Source organism: Apus apus, chromosome 9 (genome assembly GCF_020740795.1).
Source record: "Apus apus isolate bApuApu2 chromosome 9, bApuApu2.pri.cur, whole genome shotgun sequence".
NCBI lineage: Eukaryota > Metazoa > Chordata > Aves > Apodiformes > Apodidae > Apus > Apus apus.
In genome coordinates this window covers 4,967,524-4,991,728 of record NC_067290.1, presented here as the reverse complement: position 1 = coordinate 4,991,728, position 24,205 = coordinate 4,967,524, and the positions used below count along the sequence as shown (strand labels likewise).

General features: G+C 40.8%; 2 protein-coding genes across 3 annotated transcripts in view; one reads left to right on the top strand and one right to left on the bottom strand.

Moving 5' to 3' along the window:
* Window positions 1-977: 977 nt before the first annotated feature.
* THOC7 (THO complex subunit 7) lies at window positions 978-10,560 on the bottom strand. The gene is made up of 8 exons (XM_051627800.1): window positions 10,475-10,560; window positions 9,794-9,911; window positions 8,784-8,911; window positions 8,359-8,445; window positions 6,501-6,558; window positions 3,260-3,326; window positions 3,073-3,142; window positions 978-1,846 (listed from the first exon to the last, which is right to left on the bottom strand). The coding sequence occupies exons 1-8, from the start codon at window positions 10,491-10,493 to the stop codon at window positions 1,779-1,781; spliced, it is 615 nt and encodes a 204-aa protein (XP_051483760.1). The 5' UTR covers window positions 10,494-10,560; the 3' UTR covers window positions 978-1,778.
* Window positions 10,561-10,653: 93 nt separating this feature from the next.
* The window catches only part of ATXN7 (ataxin 7), an 87,029-nt gene continuing 73,477 nt past the window's right edge, over window positions 10,654-24,205 (top strand). For both annotated transcript variants that reach the window (XM_051627798.1, XM_051627796.1), the window contains exon 1: window positions 10,654-10,711. The gene's annotated coding sequence lies outside the window, so the exon portion shown is untranslated. The remainder of the gene's footprint in view (window positions 10,712-24,205) is intronic.

Sequence of the window (24,205 nt, the reverse complement as noted above, 5' to 3'; positions counted from 1 at the left end):
ACTTTGTGGAAGGTCTTTCAACCACAAAAATAGTAATATGCTTTTACAGTGTCTTGAGACTTTGTCATTTAGTATCTTCATAATTCATACCTTCATGAAAGTGACTCCTCCCTGATTTGCCAATAATGTCGTGTTGTTGCTTTACCAAATATTTTACTATTCACTGTTGTTAGGAGGGGGAAAAGACACAGAACATTAAACACTTCTTGACAGTGCATTTTTCATATTAAATCCCTTTTGTCTGTTCACCCCTCCTCAGCCTGCAAAATCCCTAGTGCAGGAGAAGCATGTCTACACAGGTTCTGTGAGGCAAACCTGAGTTTCCCCTGAGTTCTGAGTTGGCCGGCGCTGAACTAGATGACTTTTGACAGCTTATTAGTCCAGGGCTGCTCTATGCTACTGAAGTTGTGTGACTTGTTCATCTGGCTTGCCTGTAGCAAACATGAAATGTGAGCAAAACAAGATCAGATATGTCTGCTCAGCCCAGTACACAAAGATCTGCAGCCAAAGAGCGGGAATGATACAGCATCTAGACTATGCAAGTCCAAAGTCACAATCCTGGGAATCCCCCTCACCTATCACCTAGTTTGAGGAGGAGGCTCTGCTCTGTGTAACGTGATTATTTTACTTCAACCACATGTGCTTATGACACAGTGTGAGTGAGATTCAAATCTTGTTGCTTTACCCAAAACCTTGCAGTGTTTTCGAACATGGCAAACAGGTGGTGACAGGATCTACTCCTGTCCCTTGTTCCTTCCCTGCCTTACAAAGGCTTAAAGCATGCTCAGTTCTCTTTTGTTAGGAAATGCAGGTTTCACCCTTCCTACCTCCCAAGAGACTTCTCAGACTGCAGGGTGATACAGCTGGAGAGATTCCACCCTCCCTCTTAATAATAAAAGTATCTGAGATTCTTTAACATTATGATCATTGCTCTACTGCTTCAGTTTGTCATGAAAAACAAAGGGTCCCACCATCAGTTTCAGGAACAAAGATGTATTTTGTAAGTCAATTGACAGATAAAAACCAGAAGAAGAATACAAATAGAATCAGGATTAGATTCCTGGTTCTCCAAGAACAAAGCTTTTAAATGGTCATTTCAAACTATGACTTCTGATGTGGTGACACAGAACACACTACAGTGAGGCTCAGATCACTGCAGTTCTTTACATCACCTTAAGGAAAAAATAAAGCTAGTCTGTTGTTTTACAGCCCTGCACCAGCATTCATTACATAGAAGTAATTTGTCTTATACAAGACCAGCAAATTCTAACCTAGTCACAGATAAGTTATAAAACAGCAGTTACTTAAAAAAAAATTAAACCTCTACTTAGCACAGTTTTAGGCCCTGCCTGGACAAGGGTATGGAAGCTGGAAATCACACACAGATGTGTTGCCCTCAGTCCAGTGTTAAGGAGCCCTTACTACTAGGCTCAATGCCTACTAAAAAACAGGAAACCCTTTGAAAATGCTTTTTCAATTGGCAATGTTGTTCAGACACCTTAGTTCACAAGTATTGTGCAGAAGCTTCATCCTTGGTAAAACAAAATGTATTTCTTGTCACAAATTATCAAGTTTGTGGGTGGATTCATGCCAAGTGCCTGTCTGCACAGATCTCTAACTGTTTGGCCCTGAAGCATAAGTAAACCAAGTATTATTTTATAGAAAATCACAGAACCAGTAGAAAACTCCTTTTCAGCTCCATCTCTTACTGTTGGTTTCAACACAGCATGAAGACACTTGGACATTCTTCAATAGTAAAGTCAGTCTTCATGTCACATCTACTGTTTAGTCTCTGTTTCCATCTGAGTTTCTTGAGATTCTTCAGCTTCTGAAAGTTTTTCATCATCTAAAAATCAATATTGCCATTAGTCAAACATGCTTGGTTATTTACAGATTACATTGCAGAGCTGTGTTCCCTGTAAATATTTTACACTGATTGCCTTAAATATGTGGTTGAGTATTTCATTAAACAACATGCTATGTTCAAACAAAACAACAATCCTGCAAAGTTTTTAAGGCTGTCATCTGTAACAGCTATTACAGGAAACATGGAGTAATTCTTATAGTATCCATTCAAGCAAACAGGACTAGGCTGTGTCAAATTACATGACTTCTCTTTGCCTCTCCATGGTTTATTTCAAACTGAAATGGTACCTTCCACTAAAATGTTACTTCACAAAATTCTAGAAGCTGAAAGGTAATCTATACATTCATGTGAAAATGCATTTTAGAGACCAATACTTAAGCAAGTGTTAGTAGCACAGAGTAACAACCACCTTCTGTTGAAGTGCACCAAGGATTAACAGTTCATTCTGCTTAAGAAGATCTAGATGGCCTTAGAGAATGAAAGTCTGCTCTTACAGCCATCTCTGTGTGTTAATCAGGTCATGCACAAAAGCTATACAATTCATTCCATCTTGGAAAAACATGGCAAAACCCCAGCAAAGAAAATTTAAAATATTATCCACAGTAAAGCATGAAAAGTGCTGATTTGAAAATATTAAGTAATTGTATGACAACAGGTGAGTGTGACTAAATCCCTGAGTTTAGCTCTTGTGTACAACAAGTTTTAGTCCCTGCTCTATTGCAGACTGTCTGAGCAGGTAAGTCCTTTACCTTTCCTGTACTCCCATTTCTTTCCAGTAAAGCCTCAAATGATACCATGATGGCAGTGACATGCTCAAAACTACTGAACCAGGAATGCTCCAAGTAAGTTTAGGAACTATGTACAAAAGAATATTTTTCTGTAAGAAGTAGGTTTTTTTCTGTTTAAAAAGCCAGCAAGAACAACAATCTCAAGTTGCTATTCCCCATCCCCACATTTTAAAGAAGTTTGCTGCCTACAGATTCATCTGAAGCTAGTCAGGAAATGACATGTGGCTAGTTTGTAGAAGAAAAAAACTTCTGAGCAGTCTCAGGCTGTGGACTACTGTGGAGAAAAAAACTGCTGTCAATGCAAGAGGTCACCAACCTTAATTGCACATAGCCAGCCCACTGCTGGAAGCTGTGATTCCTTTTGATCTGCTGAAACCCTACCCAGCTATATATATATTACTTAAGAACACCACTTACTTTCCAGGGTTTGCTGAAGTTCATGGATGGTGCTCAGCAGAACATGAAACTGCTTTCTTCTCAGCTCCAACTGAATGATAAAATAGATATTTTAGGAAACAGAGGACACACAGTGAAACAACCCATTGCAGAGTCTCTATTAATTACATTCCTAATAATTATATAGCCATCTCTTTGAAAAACCTACCTTATCTTCAACATTTTCTTTAATGTGAGAAAGATGTTGCAGTTCTTTTCCCAAAGCTTCTAGCTGCCTGCAAGGAAATTGCCATAGCATCTTTAAAAAGTTCTGTAAACCCCTTGAAAAATAGATGTGAACTAAGGGAAGGAAAAAGAACCATTATATCAAGAGTGCAGTTAAACAAAGCATAACAAATGAAATTACAGAGAAGTAAGGCCACTTCACTTAAATGTTTAACTATCATGTGATAAACTTGCAACTTCAGAACTTTACAGCAAACAAGGCCTCCAAGCTGGAACACAGTTGTACACAGGGCATTTGGACTGTGACAAGTCAGTCCTGCCACAAACATATTATTGGCCATACAGTGAAAGTTAAAGAACTGGGCTACATTAAACACCCATGGCATTTTCATAGGCTCCACAACTTCACAGATTTCTTAATGTTGACATAAGAAAGTAAATAAAAACAGAGCATCAGCAGGAGACTGTATTTTATAAACCTACATATCCAACATACAAACACAACAATTGACCAAACACAGTAAAGTACCTTAGCTCTGCCAAAATTGCCTGACCACACAGAGTAGTGGGTAACATGTAGATTTCACTGTAGAAATACACTAAATAACCCATGTTTATTAAACTGCATGATACAACTTATGACCCAGCACACAGAATGTAACATTATGATCCACATAAATACTAGTTTCCTTCTTAAATGTCAGTTTTTATTTTAATGGATTGCCTCTGGCATTAAGAAACATGTTGCATGTTTCCTTTAACCTTCATTTATCATATCCTTTTGAAATACATCACCTTTCAACATCTCTTCAGGATCTTCTTGCAAGCATTTGACTGTTTTCTGTTCTCACTTGGGCCCACCACAATTCTTTTTCAGATAGGGCAAAGAAGAACAGGTACCAGAATGTGCACTAGCTTTCAAATGAGGATGGAGCATTAACTCTTGCACTCAAACTTCCAGTTTGGCTCTTCTGCTTTTCCTCTAATGCCTACTATAATCTATACTCCATGTAATTAGAACAATCTGTTTCTTTACAGGTGAAGTAGATTGAGGCTGACCATCTCTGATTAATTACAAGGCAGAGCCATACAGGGGTCAGAAAGGGAATAAGAGGGCTTTTTTTCTGAAGCACAGAGAGCTGCTGCAACTAGTCTGGGCAGGGAAGAGCCTCCAAACCTAAGTGACCCATGATGGCTGGGAAAAAGGTTTGTTTTAGTGTCACCTGAGGGTGCTCTTTTTTTGAGCCAGTATGCTTGGTACCTTGAGGAGAATGCCTGAAATAGGGCTGGGTGTGACATTATCCATTCCTATAATGGCTAACAGGATAATAGCTTTTCAGTTTATATAATGATTTCTCTAGTATTTAATTTCAAATTGTTGAAATGTTTGTTTGGCCAAATCTTGCTGTTTTTACCATGCTGTCAGGTATAAGCAGACAGTGAGAACATTCTTTTTTAGTCACATCCAAACCACATCTGGAATTTGACTTCTTTTACTTTCTGCTCCAGAGAACCTTTGCCTAGCCTTCTCATTTTTCTATCCCCTTTTCTAAGACTCAAGTGTCATTTCTTGTTCCTGTTAACAGCTCCTCTGATGCTGCATCTAATGACACTGTGGGCACTGACATTTAGTAATTCAGCTCCTGTCACTTCCTGAATTGGCTCCTGTGCATTACTTTTGACTAAGCCAATAACACCCTCTCTTCTTTTGTGCTCTACGACTAGTTGTTCCAAGAAACAGTCCCTTAAAAGTATTTTTCTGAACTTTGTCCCTATTGTGCCATACAACCTGCAAAAGCTATAAATGTAACTCTTGCAATAAACCATGACATTTCTTCTCACAAGAAGTTTTCTCAAGTGTTTTTAGTGATTAAGAGTTCCATGAAAAGCCTGACATTGTTAGTGAGGCTTCCTCCATTCTGATTTAAGGGTGGTCCTTTTTGGTTCATAGTAGGATTTTCTGTATATCTTTCTCAAATTGGACAGAGAGGAAGCTTTCTAATTAAAACACTGGATGAAGACATCATCTAGTTCCTATATTTAAAGTCTATTCACTTGGAAAGGTCAGTTAAAGCTAAAATACCTATGAACCAAGCTGCCTTTAAAAATGTTCTGTTCTTTTACTGTCCTGTTTCCCCACCTACAAAATGTGGGATCATACTCTGCTACAGCTCAAGTCTGTATCTTTGATTACAGATACTAAGGACACAAGGGCATACACCCTGTAGCCATTCTTCCAGTGGATGAACACACTGGTATTTCTAATTGTAATACACTCTCCTAAAGAGATTTTTAAATTTAAGAAAAGACAAAATGCCAAATTTATTAGCTGAAACTTATCACCATTTCTAGCTTTGGTTAAGAAACTTATGCCTGGATGTGTTAAGTAAAATTAGAACAACCCCTCCAAACCTAAGCAACCTGGCATTGTCTAAGAAAAAAAGCATTATCATTTAGTTGTTTCCCTTCTTATTCAATTGAGTTATCTGAAAGGAAATCACTTTCAGTAATTCTTAATGATGAATAGTAACCTCGTATCTATATCTTTAATCAGGCCATTGATGCAATGAGTCCTGGAATGTTTCTGTGGCTTGATGCAGTTAAAAACATTATCTCCCTGCAACTGCCCAAAAGCAGAGATGGTGATCCAGACCCAACAGTAACACAAGCAATACTGTAAGTGATGTGCAAGATGAGCTGGACAACAGGTAGATCTACCCTGCATGCCAGGGCAGGTTACACTGTAGTGCACAACACAGTAATTTTTTTAACCAGGCATGCAGGAGCAACTACTACAAGGAAAACAACAAAATAAAAACCCAAAGAGCTTTCTCCTGCTTCGTCTCATTCCACCTTCCTTGCTTGTGTGTTATATATTTTGTGTGACTGCTGAATCCCTTGCTGGCACAACTTGCAGCACTTCCCCACTATCTCTCTTTTCTGAGCAACTCACCCCTGGTAAACTGACATTAGGTGTGCATTTACATCTGAGTTCACTTATTCACCTTAGCCACAGAAAAATTTCAACTACAAAATGATTAGCAATGCTTCTGAATCCTCACAGATGGAGATTAATGAAAGAAAGCTGATAAGAGCACGTTTTTAAAATGAAATCCAAGCTTTTCTTTTGTCAAAAGAAAGGTCAAATGGAAACCAAGGAAATGTCCAATCTGGTAACCTCAAACTTGCTGGCTAACTATAAATGAACCCAGTCTCATACTTACTTCAGCGTTTCATGTCTGTCTGGATGCTGCTGTATGACTTTGGCTAATGCATCATATTCTGAAAGAAATTTAAATAGTTTGTCTAAATAATTCTGAAAGTATAGATTCTAGAAGCAAAAATCAGATACTACAGAATGGTACAGATTCTTTCTTCTTCTTGGAAAACTTGTAACATTTTTAAACTTTGTACATAACACCTTACATGTATTAAAAAAGTACCTGCAAATATCCATATATAAAATGGTATATAATTTATACCATGCTATAACATTTCAAAGTAGATGATTACATCAAGAGACATTTAAAATAAACTTAAGATTTTTTTTAAGAACTTTGTGGTAGTAGACTATTATCTACTCACTCAAACTTACCCAGTGCTAGTGATTTGTAAAGGATGAGGTCAGAAAATAAGACCTTTAGACAGCTCTGCATTGCTGCACACTTGCTTTTTTGTGTATCACAGAATCTCAGAGCTGGAAGGGACGTCTAGAGATCCTCTAGTTCAAATCCCCCACTAAAGCAGGATCCTCTAGAGCACATTACTCAAGGCTGCATCCAGGTGGGTCTTGAATATCTCCAGAGAATGGGACTCCCCAACTCCCCTGGGCAGCCTGTTCCAGTGCTTTGTCACACTCATAGCAAAGAAGTTTTTCTTCATATTTAAATGGAACTTCCCATGTTTCAGCCTGTGCCCATTGTCACTCATCCTGTCACTGGGAATTACTAAACAGAGTCTGGCTCCAACCTCCCTGCACCCACCCTTAAGATACTTACAGGCATTAATAAGGTCTCCCCCTCAGCCTTCTCTTCTCTAGGCTAAGGAGTCCCAGCTCTCCCAGCCTTTCCTCATGTAAGATTCATAAGCATTGGTTTTAGATACAATCTAATGTATATGTACAGAAAATGAGGCTGATGTTACCTCTACACACTTGAGATTTTTCAAAAATGTATAAAATGCCCCATGAGAAACAAGGGGATTTTTTTTTTAAAACTGCATTACACATTAAGAACGATATTATGGTTATACAGGCAACTAACATTGCCATTTCCTGACAGTAAGACTGTACATACATCAACTGCCTCATTCACATGGAACAATCTGTTCTGCAGGCTGGACAGAACATACCAAAAAGCAAACACTTCAGACTTATGTTTGAGAAGACCTAAGAACTTTACATTCCTGCTGGTTAAGGTTCTCTTTAATTCCCAGTTAAGTCTAAAATTCTCCACAAAATTGACCAAACAGTTGTATTTAAAATCTTTCATCTGTTATAAGCATTTTCTTTTTTGCATTTATCAAGAAAAAACAAATGTTTGCTCCTCAATTGCTAATCTTCAAGACAGCATTACAGGGAAATGCTTTAAGTTTCAATTGAAGTTATCAGCACACACTGTTAACAGTAGGGAAAAAATACACCTCTTGTAATAGGCATTCAGTAAGGATATAGAGAGAGCTCCTGAGTGTCTTAACTGGCACCACTGTGTATGCCAATTCCCTTAAGAGATGAAGGAATACACTCATAATCTTCAGTGCTGGGTCTGTATCTATTCAACTTCTGTCTCACTATTAATAATGTGCTTTAATTCTTCCCAAGTCACCTGAATTCTGACAGGATACATTTGGGGTTTTTCTTTTGGTCTGAAAGCATTTCATTGAGATCTACTACTTCAATCCTGCCTGCCTCATCCACCACAAACCTTCAGCAGTGGGTGTGGAACCCACCAGGCAAAATAATGATATTCATGATGTCAGCATGCTCCCTTGCACTTCCACAAGTTTGGATCTTTGATACAATGTATTTTACAAGGCAACAAAGTAATGAAACTGACGAGTATAAACAGAGATGTTGCTCCTTACCCTGGCGATTTTTTCTAATCCTTTTTGCTTGCAGGATTTGTTTTTTGCATTCAGAAATCTTCTCATGTGCTGCAGCTATACTGTTTTCTTTAAAAAAAAAAAATAATGTATGGAATTACATAGAAATCAAACAATACATGCAAAGAAACCTTCTCGCTAAACTATAAAAAGAGCCATTTGTGACATGGGAACTTCAAAACTACACACACTTCAATAGGTTAAAAAAAGCTTCCATTTGTATGTATTTTATATATTGATAAGATGCTTACAGCTTATGTCTGAGTGCTATGTAGTAAGAAAAAGGAAAAAAACTAAAATCAAACCACTCATCAGATATCTATACTATAGTTCACCAGAACTGGCTCAAGTCTGTTCATAAAGGAGAAATTGTCAAATGGAAAACAGTAATATTTTCTCAGCCTTACCTATATCCTTATAAATTTTTTCATAATTTTCCATTTCTCTCAGGTTCATATCATACACCAGAAGAGTTTTTCCCATTGAAAATTCACACTGTGATAAAGTGCTCAGCATTCGTTGGTACTGGCTGTAACTGAAAACAGAGGAGATGTTTATTCTTAAGCAGCATAAAAAAGCCTCTAGGAAACAAGAAAACAAAGCCCCATGTAGCAGAAGGAGCAGTTAATCACCGATTATTACAGAAATAAGATGTTTCAGGGATTGAATGTATGATTTCTGACAGTGCCATTAGAAACATTACACCCACTGATCCCACCATCCTTATAGGTGTAAAGTGAGTATTAAGGCAAGGGGCAGATTGATCCAGGATTTACAAACTTCCCAGCTAGGGCTGGCTCTGACCACCCAGCTCAGGATTTCAGTACTGCAGTGCTCCTTACACACACACCCCCCAGTTCCTGTGTCCTCCAGGAATTTATATCCAGCACTGTGTGCACCCACAGCAGAACCCCACACTACGACTCATCCCTTACTCCTTCACCCTGGAGTTTTTTTGATGATTTATTTTCTTTTTCAACAACAGAAACGCAGCAGCAAAAAAAAAATACTAGCAGTCGTGCTACCCTTCCCTCACGGAACCAAGGCAGAACTGCCAACTAAAATATTCCAGTCATGCTCCTGTTGTAACAGCGGGACTCCCGGCGGGATCAGGCATGACAATCCCGAGGGCACTGGAGCAGATCTCACGGCACAGCCTGCAGCCTTCAGTCGTTTCTGACCCGCCTCTACTCCTCATCTCCTACCCCAGGAGGTGGGAACACTGGGAACACCACCAGGGTACTGGAAAGCAGCCCTTTTTACATTTTTAACGCAGATCTTTTCAAAGCGGCTGGAGCCCCAGTTTTCCACTGACGTGAGCTGAGCAGTTACAAAACTGGGGAAAAAAAAAAAAACACACACAACAACAAAACCACACCACCAAAACAAACCCAGAACCAAACAGAAAAACAAATACCCTTCCTCTTGAGATCCGGAATTGCACCACTTAATGAAACTCTTCACCAACAAATTGATCCGCCTGTCGTCACCAGCACCATCGCCATCGATCAGCAGCCGCTTGCGGATAACTTCATCTGGGGAAAAAACAAAACAACCCTCCAGTGGAAGGGCAGGGCCGCATCCCAGAGCCGAGCCCGGGCTGAGCAGGGAGGAACTGTTAGATCAGGGGCGCCCCAGGGCCTGGGGCCGGAGCAGGGCGGGTTAAGGGGCCCGGAGGGAAAGGCCTGGGGGTGCCCCGGGGGTGCCCCGGCATGAAGGCGCGGGAGCGGGGCCGGGATGGAGGCCGGGCTGCGGGGTCGGGGCCAGGATGGAGGCCGAGCTGAGGGGTCGGGGCCAGGATGGAGGCCGAGCTGAGGGGTCGGGGCCAGGATGGAGGAGGCCGGGCTGCGGGGGTGAGAGCGCGGGGCTCGGGGGAGCCGTGGAGCGAGGCCCGGGGCCGTGCGGCGGGGCAGCCGGCGGGCAAACCCCGCGGCGGGCGGGAAGAGAGAGGGGAGAGAGAGAGAGAGAGAGAGGCGGGCCCGGCGCTGAGGGGAGCCGAGCGGGGAGCGCGGGCCGGGCCGGGGAGGGGGGGGGGGGTGTCGGGGCGCGGGGATGGAGGGAGGAGGAGAGGGGAAAAGAGGCAGAGAAGAGGTCTCACCGTCGGTCACGGCCGCCATGGCGCCGAGTGCCGAAGCCGGCGGGGCGGCGGCAGCAGCGAGTGAGGTCAGCTTCCCACAATGCAGCCGGCGGAGGCAGCGGCGGCTGGGGCCTGAGCCGGTGGCGGCGGACGCGGGGCTCGGCGGCGGCGGCGGCGGCGGCGGCGGCGGGGAGGGCCGGCGGGCGAGGCCTGCGCCCCGCGCGGCACCGGCCCCCTGGCGAGGGGCGGCCCCGCCAGGTGAGGGGCCGACGGGGGAGGGAAGCGGCGGGCCCCGCAGCCAGGCTCCACCTCCCCGCCCCCCGCCACCGCGCCCCCCGGCCCCCGCTGTGCCCCCGCCACATGCTCCCTCGCCCTCGACGCGCCGGGGTGGGGAGGCCGCCCGGTTGGGAGCGCGTCTCGGTGGCCTCTCCCGCCGCGCTGCCACCTCGCAGCGTCCTCCCGGGACCACCGTCTGCGTTGCCCTTGGCGGCCCCGGTTTCCCTTCGTCCAGGCTCCAGCCCTGGGGGAGGCGGTGGCGGCGGGACGGGGGAGGAGGTGGATGGTCCCACCGCGGGGCCCGGCAGCTGCGCGGCGGGGCGGGGAGGCTGGTGGGACCCGCCGCCGCATCTGGCCGGTCCCTGCGGCTGAAGGGGCTGGGTGCCCGCTCCCTGGCCGGGGTGCGGAGGGGCTTGCTGGTGGGGCGAGCGCGATGGAGCCGGGCTGGCCTCCCCCGGGCTCTCCCTGGGCACGTTCCCCCGCTCCGTGCCGGGAGGATGAGCGGCAGGGGCCACAGGGTGCGAAAGAGAACGACCCTGATGCGTTTCTGGAGGAGTTTGGCTGTCGTGACCGGGTAGGAGCGAACGCTGTTTCTTCCTACCCTGACGAAACTAAACTGGCATTGGAAAAAAAGGCTGGATGTGTCTGTTGGAAGGAGATACGGAGGTGTTACTGAATACCGAGTGTTTAGTTTGAGGCTGTTTGGTCTACAGGCTTGGACGCTTGGGCAGTGCTGAAGCTGGCGATGGTGCTGTGCATATCATGGGAGGTGAGGTGTATGTCTAGAGCCTGACACCCTCGTATTCATCCCCTCTTCCCTTTGGGTTGGACACTGATGTAACCCATGGGCTTGTTCTGCTTGGCTCTTGGCGTTGGTAATTTTAGGGTACTGGAGAAAATCAGGGTAAGAATAGAACAACATGGATGTCTGCTACAATCGGAGCTTACCTGTTTCTAGAGCTGGGACTGGTTGCAAGCCACTTTTTTGTTCGGGATAGCAGCATTTAACAGCTATTTATGGGTTTGTAGATTGTTTCAAGCCAGTACTTTTATCTTCAATAGGCAACTGGTCAGATCGTTTGGAGGGGTCCGTTGGGAAAGCATTGCAGAGAGTGGTCATTAAAACTCCACCTGACCTTTTGAGAATAGTTTCCAACATAGAAAACCTGGATAAGTGATTTCCATTCTTGAATTTTTTATTAGTATTATTATTATTATGTGATTACTGAGTGATATAGTTTTATGTGAAAGCCTAACTATATTTAACTGTACAAAGTTTGGGCCAAAAATAGGCCATAAATTCACGAGCTATGTATGTGCTATTAAAACCCCTCACTTTTGTGGACTGAATTTCTTGTCCTGTAATATAGTTGGTTTGACAAAAATCTCAGCTTTGGTCACTGTGGTATAACCCTAGTATTTTGGCAAGGGCTGAGAGGACAACCTAGCTAAGCTGTTCTACATACATTTCGTTCAGTGTGGTTTGTTGCTGCCTTTCCCTCTTCACCTCTTGGAAGTCTGAAGCACCATGAAGCATCCAGTCTTATCAAGACTTAGTATTCTTCTTGCCCTTCTCTGAGCTCTTTCTGGTTTTTGAGCCCTTTGTCTTTCTTCCGCAGAAAGAAATTGATCTGAACTGAAGACTATTGTAGGTGGAAATCCACAGTTATTTATTTGATCACATTAGAATACTTCAGTGTTGTTTTCTGTCATTTAATCCAGTATAATATTTTCTTTTTGTTTGTCATTCCTGTGTTGGTCAGATACTCTTACTAAACTCTCCACAATGACAGATAGTCCTCAAGTAATTAATTTGGAATACAGCACTCCAGTTGATTAGTTAATAATATTTACATTCATGCTGTTCTTGTCTTCATATGTGTTACTAATCACAAGATTCTTACAAATTCTCTGTTCTGGGTCTTTGGCTCATAAGAACAATTCAGAGAACAAAGCCATTATTTTCTTTTTAAGACAGGCCTTTCAGGCATCATCAGTGTTCATTAACTTTTCTCTTTTAGAATGGGAAGGAGAACTTGGTAGATACGTAATCAAGAATCTCACTAAAGCTACTTATTGATGTGCTGTTCTCTTTCCTGTGATCTTTTGCCATTTTAGACATATTTCTGCTCAGGAAGTCAGTTCCACCTTTCTGGGTTTCTATAAGCACTTGAGTATTCGTGGTGTTTTTTGAGTTTTCTTTTAATTTGCTCCATGTCCAAGTAGAGCTCCTCATCTTGTAAGTATGAAACAACCTTTGTTTCACATATAAGGAGAGTGTGTTGCACTGGGCATATAAACAGGCATGTTTTTTCCATTAATTCAGTGTCTTGTGTGATGTAGATCTCTGGAGAGGGTTGACCTACTCCTATTTGTTAGTCCTGCACCAGTCTGTGTATTCTGTGCAGATTCTATCTGCTAGTGTCTTTTATATAATCCTTCAACTGACTGGCAGAAATCCTGAGTAGCATTGGAGGTTCCTTAAGGCATCTGTATTGCAACAGGAAAAAAAAAAATGCCTTTTAGAGGGCATAGCACCTTACTCTGTGCCAGCTCTTTTTGGAGTAAGTATCCGTGCGTGCAAGCTTTCAGCCAAGCTAAATGTGATGTAGTTTTCCCTCTTTCCTTTAATTCCTTTATGTGTGCCATATGGTAGCACCCCGAAGGAGCTTATACATAATAATTTGTTGCACACCTGTCCTTGTCAAAAGTGTTAAATGATCCTCTGTAATGTTTCCAGGTGACTCTGAATACAAGAAGTATAAGCTAGGTAAGTTTAGTACTGCAAGATGTTGCATATGTGTGGAACTGGCTCAGATTTTACATCAGTACCCTTTCTTTGCTGAAAAATGGCTTTTAAGTACACCAGATTTTTTTTATTTATTGAGGAAATCTGTTAATGTTGAAGTTTTCTTTCCTGGAAAAAAAAACAACTATGAAAGGCAAAGTTTAAAGTGACTTTATACATTCTTCCCTTTTCTTTAACTGTGCATGTATATTTTTTTTCCATCTGTAAAAGAAGTTAAAGGGGAAGAAGCTTTTTATAGTATTCAAGGCTATAATGAGCTATGATTTTTAGAGCTTAGAAAAGAGCTTTAACTATTGATGAGGTGGATTTCAAATATTTTTCCTAAGCCTCCCTAATAATTTATGAGGTGGTTTTAGATTCCAGGTTTTCTTCGTGTTGAATAACTTCTAAATCAGACTGCTGTGTGGCACTAAATCTTACAGAGATCTAAGTATAGTAGGTCAGAAACTACAAGGTATTTTTATCCAGTCCAACCTATATTCTTGTAAGAAAGTGATACCAAATTTATTTAGCGAGACCTATTTTCTGTCAGCCTATGTTTAGCTTTTTAGTTTTACTTTTAACAACTGGCCATTATTTCTTTGTTGATTGTGCACCATGATTTTGTGCAAAACTCAGGACCTGTTGGTGTCACCCCGTCTTTTTCTCATTTTAAATTATGTTGGAGTGTTATGTTTTCTTTGCAGTCTTTAGCCTCAGCATTTGCTGAAAAGTAGTATCAGTGTTTCAAGAGCTTGTCGTCTCATTCTGGAAAAATTCTTAGACAGTGGAACACTGGCTGTCTAGTTCTGCAGATAATAAAACAATATGCCTGAAATTCTTCAATCCAGGCATCAGGATAAAAAAAGTAGTAGGTTTTTAGATACCAAGCAATGTGGTTCTTAGCCTTGTAAAAAGCTTTCCTAACATGGAACCTTGTGTTTCTGCAGAGCTAGCACATTTTCACAGAATTACAACATAACGAGAGAACGGAGAGTGAAAATGCTTGTTGTGACTGTGGTGACCACAACAATAATTTTAAAATGGGAGATTTTATTGTCCAAACAGTAGTCAGTGTTGCTGTCTGTTGCCTGCTTTACCAAGCTTGATTTAATGTAAACACCGTACTTTAAAAACAAGGCTCTTACCAGATAATACTATAACCACCAGTTGGTGGGCTACAGGATTGTTTTTATTTCGTGCTTTTCATTTTGGAACTGAGAGAAGCATGTACATTTCCAGAGTTTTTGACAGAAGCACTTTGCAAAATGCAAGTCCTGGAAATACTTTGTTAGAAAGACATTTTGTTTCTACTTCTTTTCTCATGAAGAGAGACAAAAGCTTATCTAAGTAGTTGAATAAATTGATAAAGCTGCGTGGTCCTTTCAAATATCTTTTTCCTTAAGTCAGGGCTCTGTTCCTGAATAATCTACATTATACAGGTGGCATTCTGATATTGCCCTTTTTCAGATATTTTGACAGGCCTTATGTAACAGCTTTCTATATTTCATACCTGGATCCTACCGAATATTTATGAAGCATGAAGATCAATTATTGTACAATTGAAGATGGTCTGCCACTAATTTATTACAGCCTATACAACTCAAGTTGAAACTACCTGATACTGGAAATTGAGGTATTCAGAGTAGAAAACTGAGCTGACAGGTGCAGGGTTGTGCCCAGCAAATGAAAACCTGTCTTGTGTGTGTGTCGAAAGGTGCTTTAATGGAGGCAGTGGAATTATCAGAAGCTAGAAGTGGTCATGATACCTCTTCTCAGTGACTTTGTAAGTTCCCACTTGGCAAGCAAGTCAAGGCTTTTTAGCAGGTATCTCAGGAAATTCAGTGTTAGGAACCTGCTGCAAGACAGATTAGATGGGTAGATTTTGCTTCTAATCTCAACATCATTAACACTAGACTTCAGCTGCCTGGGTGAGGGCTCAGAGATCCCACATGGTGTCTGTGTGCTGGGATTTAAAAGGAGCACGGGGTAATTTTGGGGTGGCAGTTCATGTTTCATGTCTTTTCTAAGGAAGCAGCCATTTATTCTTCTGAAATTGTTTTCTGCAGGATTAGTCAGTTATCTGGTAGCCTCTTAGTTTGTTGGCAGGATGTTGGCGGGATGTTTTCAGTGTGGCTTTCTTTACTAATTTTTAAATTGAACAACAACAAAAAAAAAGGTATATTTTTATTTTTTCTTCCCCAGTCCTTCACTTCATGGGTTTGGGAGCATTTACATTGTGCCCTGAAAATCATTGGTGGCACATGAGAGTTTTCAGAGGAAGAATTGGATGTTGAATGAGGTTTTATCACTGACTTAAGAAGTTGTCTTTGTTGGCGTCGGGCCAGATGGTTAAATGTTTGTGTTCAATTGTGGCTTGAAACGTTGGGTTAGCAATAAGAGGGCTGTGAATATCATATTTACTCCTATCACGTTTAAATAAAGAACCGTTAGTGCTACTGGGGAAATTTTTGCACAAAGATGACAAGGGAAAACAGGCATTTCCTCCTTAGGAGAGCAGCTCTTGCCCCACTTCAGAGCAGTGTTTTCTGCATCACATGGCCAGATGCTTTGACTCTGCTAAGAAAGCTGAATCAGAGCTATTATTGCGCAGCTTCTGAGTCAGCTTTTCACAGTTTAATAAAAGTTGGTTGGCTGGGCTTGTTTTGTTTATTTTTGGTGGTGTTTTTTTTTGTTGTTTTTAAGCAGTCCAAATCTGTAAATGAAGACCTGGAAATTTTACAAGGTTTTAAGCTTGCTTGCATCACGGGGACATGTTGGAAGAAATGCTCCCATCTCAGAAGACAAGAGAGGATCAGGTGTAAATCGGCAAACATCTGTTTCCCCTTTTAAATTTGGTTTATATTTTGCTTTGGATTATTTTATGGTTTGCTTTCTTTTAATAGAGTAACTCTGTCAGTGGGTAGTGTTAAAGCACAGCTACAATTTACAGTTCCCATAAAACATGATACATTGAAGCATGTTCTCACCCCTTGATTTCTGAGTGAAGTAGAAGCCTGAGCAGTGGAACAGAAATAATCAGAGGCACGGTCACAGGCTTTGATGATGCCTGCCCAGTTTTAGGTTTTAGTATATCCTATGTTGAATGAAAATACATAACTTTTTCAGACTGTCAATATTCTACCAATAGCGCCTGGAAGCAGGGTAAAACCCTAAGAGAAGTTGTGGTCTTCTTGGGAAGAGGGCACCTCTCCTCAGTTTCTTTTTTCAGTTGGCCAAATGTAGCTTCTAAATTGTTGCTTCAGTTGCCATCAAAGCAGATGGTTTAAACAAGCATTTTAAGAGATGTATGATGAGAATCTAACCAGTCTTTTCCAGCAGAGACTCTCAGATCCAGAAGGGGCAGATCCAGGTTGTGGCATTTCCTTACCATTCTCAAGCTGGCTGTGCTGAAGGAAGGTTAGGCTGCCTGAGGCCAGATGGGTGATGTTTCCTTGAAGGTGGAGGGGGTCAGATGCTTTAGTATTTGCTGGTGTTTCATTAAAATTATACCAGCTGCAGCAGCTTGAAGGATGATGAATCTGCACATTTTCTACCCGGTAGCAGAAGTAGGAATGTGCTTAAATCCTGCCTATATCCAGGGCTAAGCACCTTTCTCTAGGGAGCATTTTGGATTCATGCTCTCTTGAAATTAGGATCATAAGCCCTTTCTTTCAAAAAGGGAGCAAAGGTCAATCTTTGCTTTCAAAACCCAGGAGGTGGCAATGGTTCTGGTTCCCTTTTCGTCATTAGCAGAGCTGTTGTGCACTAGACTGCTCACCACATGTGTGGAGACTTCAACCCAGCTATCCTCCTTCCTGATGGGATTAATGCCCATAATTCTTTCCATCAGAGGGAATTTTGTAATCACCAGGCTGCTAACTAGTATGAAGTGGTGTTGCTGTCAGAAAGATTGACTGAACATGTTGGTAGCCCAACACAGAAGTTATGAGATGACTGAGGACTAAGGTGTTTAAGGAAATAATTAATAAAAGCAAATGAGTCGTTTCAGAAGTGCAAGATGAGAACGTGCGAGATAATTTTTCAGAATCTGTTCAAAGATGTATGAGTGCCTTCCTGGTGATTTCCAAATTGTATTTGCAGGGATAGAATTTGGACTTGAAAAGTACAGGCAACAAATTGTGGAATAAAATCATATGCTTCCTAAACTGTTTTGGTGAGTTACAAAAGCTAAATAGAGAAACTGATGTCAAACATTGGGAAAAAGAGAAATGTGACCAAAAAAAAGTTTACTAGAAAGTGTGTGTATTTACATATGTATTTGTAGTTGTACGTAGATTTTCAGCTGAGATATAATAGTAGTTATGTGCATGCCCAAAACATTAAGCCAAACATGTTCTTTCTGTTAATAGTATTTACAAAAGTCCTAAGGTAACTTGTCTTACAATTATGTTTTAGTAGAGACTTGGTTTAAACAAGCATTCAGGTTTGTTTGTTGTTTTTTCTTTTGCAAAACTTTAGTGCAGAACATTTGAGAACCATGAGAAGTTCTTTTGTGCCTTTTGCCTTTATTTTAATAAAAAATGAAATGTCGATTATGCAGGGAGATAATTGAACTAATAAAAGAGACAAGGCAGATAAATTGGGTTTTATATCTTCAGTGAGTAAAGATTGGCTTGTAAGAGATGAGAGTGAAACAAAGGCATGCTAATAACAGCTACAAGTATGCACCTGTGATTTTGTGGTTCATTGTAAATGTTTTCACTTCAGTTTCATTCCAGTGTCACTTTGGCAGTTATGGGTTGTTTTTTTTTCATTGTTGAGATCTGCTTGTGGTTTTTGGTGTGTGTGTGTGTATATATATATACACATATGTAAAGTTAGGATGGTATTGAACAATGACATATCCTGAAATAGAATTGTGTGCATGTATATGAAAACAAAACATATGGGATTTTTTTTTTTTTTTAATGTCATAATAATGACGTTTTATTCTCTCAGGAGCATGACATGAATTTTTAAAGTGATTGGAATATCATGTATACTTTTGCATGGTTTATTTATAAGTACAAAACAGTACATATAGAAGGAGTGCCTACTCTGTTCCAGCTGAACTTCCTAAACTTTGTTACATTAAAAAAAACAACATTATTAAGAATCTTGAGTTCCTGAAAATCAGACTGTTTAGTCTCCTTTAGGTTTGAAATAACATATTAATTAACTGCACACAGGCAGGACAACAGGGTCTGAATAGAATGAAATTGGAAAATGGGAAGTATGGAGATGTTTGTGCATCCTGTTTTTCAGATCTTTAAGCAGTTGCCCTGACAAGTGACAAAAGAAAACAGTTCTGTAAGGGAGGACTTGGAAGAGCAAGAGGACAGAGCTGTTGAGGAGCATTGCAAAGCAGGGGTGCTTATGGTGGGTAAGGAAAGAAACAGGTCAAATTGCAGCAGTGATGATTCCACATGGACAAACAGTTTAGTAGTGGAAGTATGAAAAAGCTGGAAGGATCACTTAGGGGACAACAGCACTTCCATTGCCTGGGGTCTTTAAGAACAGGTTCGTTGACCTGTATTGTTCCCACCAAATAGTTTAGTTATCATGCCCTGGGGCTGAGTGAGGACTGCCTTCCATTTCTCCTGGGGTTAACAGGCCTCTGTTTGCACAGGTTTTAATAGGATCAGAGAACACGACTGATACATGCTGAAACCTCTTTTCCATCTCTGTGACTGGAATTTGTAAGAAGGGCTATGATAGTTTTCAAGTAAAGGTTGTGTTTTTCAATGGGTTTGGTGTTTTGGGGAGTGTTTCTTCCACATCATCCTCCAGGACAATGCTATAGCAAGTACCTGTCCTGCTCTCATTTAAGTGATACTCTTATCTGCAGTTACTGTTTTACATGGAAGAACTGGGAGGATTTGTGGAGTGCCTTGTTGGGAAGTGTGGCCTGAGTGTGGATCAGAATGAGCAGTTGTCTCGGGTGGCTTCGTGCATGCGGGACGTAGGGATTGCTGATGTCAACAGACTACAGCTTGACATCGGGCTCATATGTAGGTACCCATGTTCAGCAGCAAGGTGTTGTAATCCCACATAGTTTCATTCTACCTGTGAATATGATCCCCTTAGGAAATATTAATATCTTAGGGTGATTAGCAGGAAGGGGGGAGGGGGGTATATGCCTTGTGACCTGGAGGTTGTTCATCTGTTGCAATGATAAATGTGAGAAGAAATCTTGTGTTTTTATAATCCTTCATTGCCCATTGTCTCGACTGTGTACAGAAGAATGAGGAAACTGATTTCTTCTCAAGGCATTATTAGCATAGCTAATAAATGGTTTTAATAGCTAAAGAGTATGCTAGCACTTACTTAAACAGTTATGGCTTTGTATCTGTGAATGGTTTGCAGCGAAGATAACTGCTGCTGGGAATATGTTAAAATGAAAATTACTATACTCTCCAGACAAATAATAACGAAAAAATCCTTCCCTTTATTCAGTTAAAGAGTATTGAGTGGTTGTTTGATTAATGCTCGAGCGTTGAGTGCCCTATTAATAGCTACATAAGTAGTAGTAGTTAGAAAAAGATATTATTTTTATGGATATTTTTATATAAGCAGCTGTGAATTAATATAGCATATAAATATGTGTCAAATTTGCAGTGTGTAAGAAGCATTGTTGGCATGGGCTTCTGCAGACATTTAACTTATGTTGGAGTCAGTATGAAGGTTTTTCTTAAAATGAGAACAATGAGGTTTTTCAATTAAGTTTCTTGTGAATAGAAAGATGGTTTTGATCTCATTAGTATCACTAATGTCATGAATATTAAAGCTTTCTCAGCGTTTTTACACAGGTAGTCTGAAAGGTCACTGTTGCATCTTCAGCTGATGATGAAGTTTTCTGTTCAGTTGCTTAGCATGGCCTAGTATGTTTCTTAGCAAAAAATCTGAAATACGGGATTTACTCGAAAAGCAGAATAGAGCTGCTTTCTATATCTTTTCCCCACATGTGCAACTTAAGTGTTTATAGCAAAATGCAGTTGCAATTTTCAGAGAAAAGCTTGGAAGCAGGAGCCAAAAGCTCATGAGTCAGAACACGTGTTAAGAGAAACGCAAGTAATTTAATTTTTTTGAGTTAGTTGTAACATTCCAGAATGTGAATTGTTGGGGGTGTTTTTCTGAATGGGATTAACGTTTCTCTCACTGCTCTAACGTTTTGCTCCTTGTTATCAGTCCTGTGTTCCCTGCCAGGCTGTGCACTCTGACTCTAGATGGCAGTCACTGGAAGGCAAAGGGAAGGATGGTTCTGGGTTGCTTGGCTTGGACCCTGTGCAAGTCTCTGCACAGCTTGGCTTCTCTAATTGGAATTTTTATGGTGTTGGGCAGCAGTAGAAGTGTCACCCCAGCTTCTCTCACTTCCAAATGCAACAGAGATAAAGAAAAGGGAGGGAGGGAGGGAGGGAGGAAGGAAGGAAGGAAGGAAGGAAGGAAGGAAGGAAGGAAGGAAGGAAGGAAGGAAGGAAGGAAGGAAGGAAGGAAGGAAGGAAGGAAGGAAGGAAGGAAGGAAGGAAGGAAGGAAGGAAGGAAGGAAGGAAGGGAGGGAGGGAGGAAGGGAGGGAGGAAGGGAGGGAGGAAGGGAGGGAGGAAGGAAGGGAGGGAGGAAGGAAGGGAGGGAGGAAGGAAGGGAGGGAGGAAGGAAGGGAGGGAGGAAGGAAGGGAGGAAGGAAGGAAGGGAGGAAGGAAAGAGAAACTGAGAAAATGTTGCAGTGAAACATTCACAGAAGTGAGCTTTAGTAATGCTGACAAGAGTGCAGACATTTATATTGGCAAGGCTATGTCCTAGTTTAGCAGAAATAGACTTGTTTATGATGGGAGAAATACCAGTTTCCCACTAAATGCAGTTGCAAAGAGTAAAATAGTTTGACCAAGGTGCAACCAGGGATAATAGGGGTGGAGGAATGTTTGGTCATAATGTCATTTTAACAAATGAGGATGTCCTCACAGTCACATGAGCATGTGTTGTTGGAGACAACGACAGCCCTTTTGCTTCAGATACTGCACCTTCTACCACCCTCTGCCTGCCCCTCCTCACTGAGCAGTGACCACCTTCTCAGTTTCTAAACTCCTTCCCATAACATTACAGGTAATTCCTTAGCAGTTAACAGTCTGTCTCTTGACCCTTCGCTCTCTGCTTTAAAGCAGGATCAGTTTTGATGGTTTTTGTCTCCCTTTCTTTGTACAGGTGCTGTTTGCCTTTCTAACTCATCACTGCTGAACAGTTTGATGCAGCTTTGCAGTTGGAAGAGGCAGCAGCAGTTGAGCAAAGGAACAGCAGTTTCTCAGCACTTGCTGTGTAGGGATGTTTGCACTTCATGGGATGAATACTGCTTGATAAGAAAGCTGTTGTTATAATAAATACAGTTCAAAAGCAAGAATGAATCTATACATTTTATTGATCTGTGGTGTCAAATGCAGTGCCAAATTACATTTATGTATGTGCAATCCCAAGGAGCCCCTTGGAGTCATTCTGAGTTTACAGAGGTGTACTTAAGATAACCTTTGGCCTTCAGTTTCAATAACAAGAACATTATTTACTGTTGTATTGCTTATTGTATTAACTACCAGCATTAGTAAAGGGGCTGTGCTCCTGTCAGTGCTTTGCAAATATTCTGCAGGACATTTTTTGCACTAAAAACGAATAACTGAAAGTCAGATGATCTTGATTTTTGCTTAATAGAATCCTAGCAACAAGCTTTTCTTTTCCTAATGTACTAGTTTAACTGTGGAAAACTGCTGATTTTTGAAAGGAAAGGTGTCTCAGTTGCAGGAGAATGAAAAATCAATCAAAGCTTTAATTAAGTCTTTATTTTTATATGTTTATAGTGAAAAATACCACTGGCATTTTATGAGAAGTGTTACATTCACATTCAAGTGCATTTCCAGAGCCAGTTTGTGAAATGTGGTGTATTGCTGGTGAGGGAAAGCTTTCTGAGAGTTAGCAGTATTCTAGCATACTTTTCTGTGTGAAGTTCATGTGCAAGAAAGACAAGATAGAGCTAATTTTGGTTTTATGTCAATATTATATATTAGGATGACAGATATCCCAGTCCATAATAGATGGCACAGTGCAGAGGTAATGAAGAGTGATGCTTTCTGTTCCCAGCCCTGCCTTGGGCCTGGTAGGTAACAGTGGGCAAATCTCTGCTCCTTCTTCAATTTCTCTGTAAAAATGATGATAATGGTGTGGTTTATTTTGTGTTTTGTTTAGAGATCTAAAGGGAATATGTAGAAATGAAGCAGTAGGAACACGATGGGAAATATAAGTTGGTAAAATAAGCATCTGTATGACAGATAGTTTGGTGCTAGCAGCTGATTATAAAATTATTGATTCTGCTGTTCTTTCCTGTTGAGAGCATTACTATGTACTTGTTCACAGGATTGTATATTAAAAAAACAAAAAAAAGTCTTGCTGTTTCTTATGCTAGCCTGTCTTTCAACATCTCGTTCAGAATTTACCACAGGCTTATTCTGCTTTTATTCTTGCCCATTACCATCCCCATGAGGGACAGTTAAAGCTGTAGTTAATGGAGGATAAGGACAGCAAAGGTCTGTCTGTCTTTCTTTTCTCTATCTCCTCCCTTTCTGACTCTCTTTGGCCACTGAAAATGTAGGTCATATTGCATCACTATAAAATGGAACAGTCAGAAAGGTGTTTGAAAAATGCTGACATCCTTAGCCTGGGGTGCATGGCAGTGTCCTTTGTTTACATTGAGAATAGTGTTGTACCTGTGTAAGAACCAGCATCTCTGTTAAGGTTAGTGGTATGGTACCTAAATTATGAGTCAGATTTTAAGATGACTTTCATCTGCCTGCAGTAATTTAAAATTAGACAGATAAAATGCAACCACTCACAATAATGATATACATGAGGAGCTAATTTGAGACTTTAATCTGCAATAACTGTGATGGTGTAGTTTGCATAATATTACCTTTAACAGAGAAGCTCAGTGATAAATTTTGCAAATCATGTTAATCATGTATTCTGCATTGTCTTGATTAGCTGTGTCTTTCTGACTTGAAAAATGTGTTTATATTATGCATTTGTGTATTCTTTTTAACATCACTGTTTTACTTCAAGTACCCTTCTAAATGAGCCAATCAGGATTTTGTTTATTTTTAAAAATTGAAAATCCTAATGTCTTGTGTCTTCTTACTTGCTACTAGTCTTTTGTTTTGTGTTTCTGATGTAATACAAGTTGCAATTGGTATGAAATATTCCTGTGCCATAAAATGCAGAGCATATCTTTTTCTTCTCAACAGTTGTCTATAAATACCATCTTTAAAGAAACGTATAAATATAATTTCAGCTGTCCTTATTTATCTTAGATACAGCAATGTGTTTTATGGATTTAACTTCCAAATGGTGGCATAAATCATACTGCAAGATGCAGGTGTGTTGAAATATAAGACAAGATACTCACTTATGGAATATCTTTCATTATTTCTGAAACCAAGTATTTTTTTTAACCTGTCTGTTCAGTGCTGTGTGTGGTTGTACTTAAACAGCTGAAGTGCAATATCCAAAGGCTTCTTAGGACCTTGTTAATCTTACTGCTTACAGAAAAGTGCTATGTTAAAAGAGGAAGATAAACGAAGTGGTATCATGATTTGTTGAGCAAAATAATGAATGCAAATATTTTCCTGTTGCCATTAGACAAAGGAAAATGAGA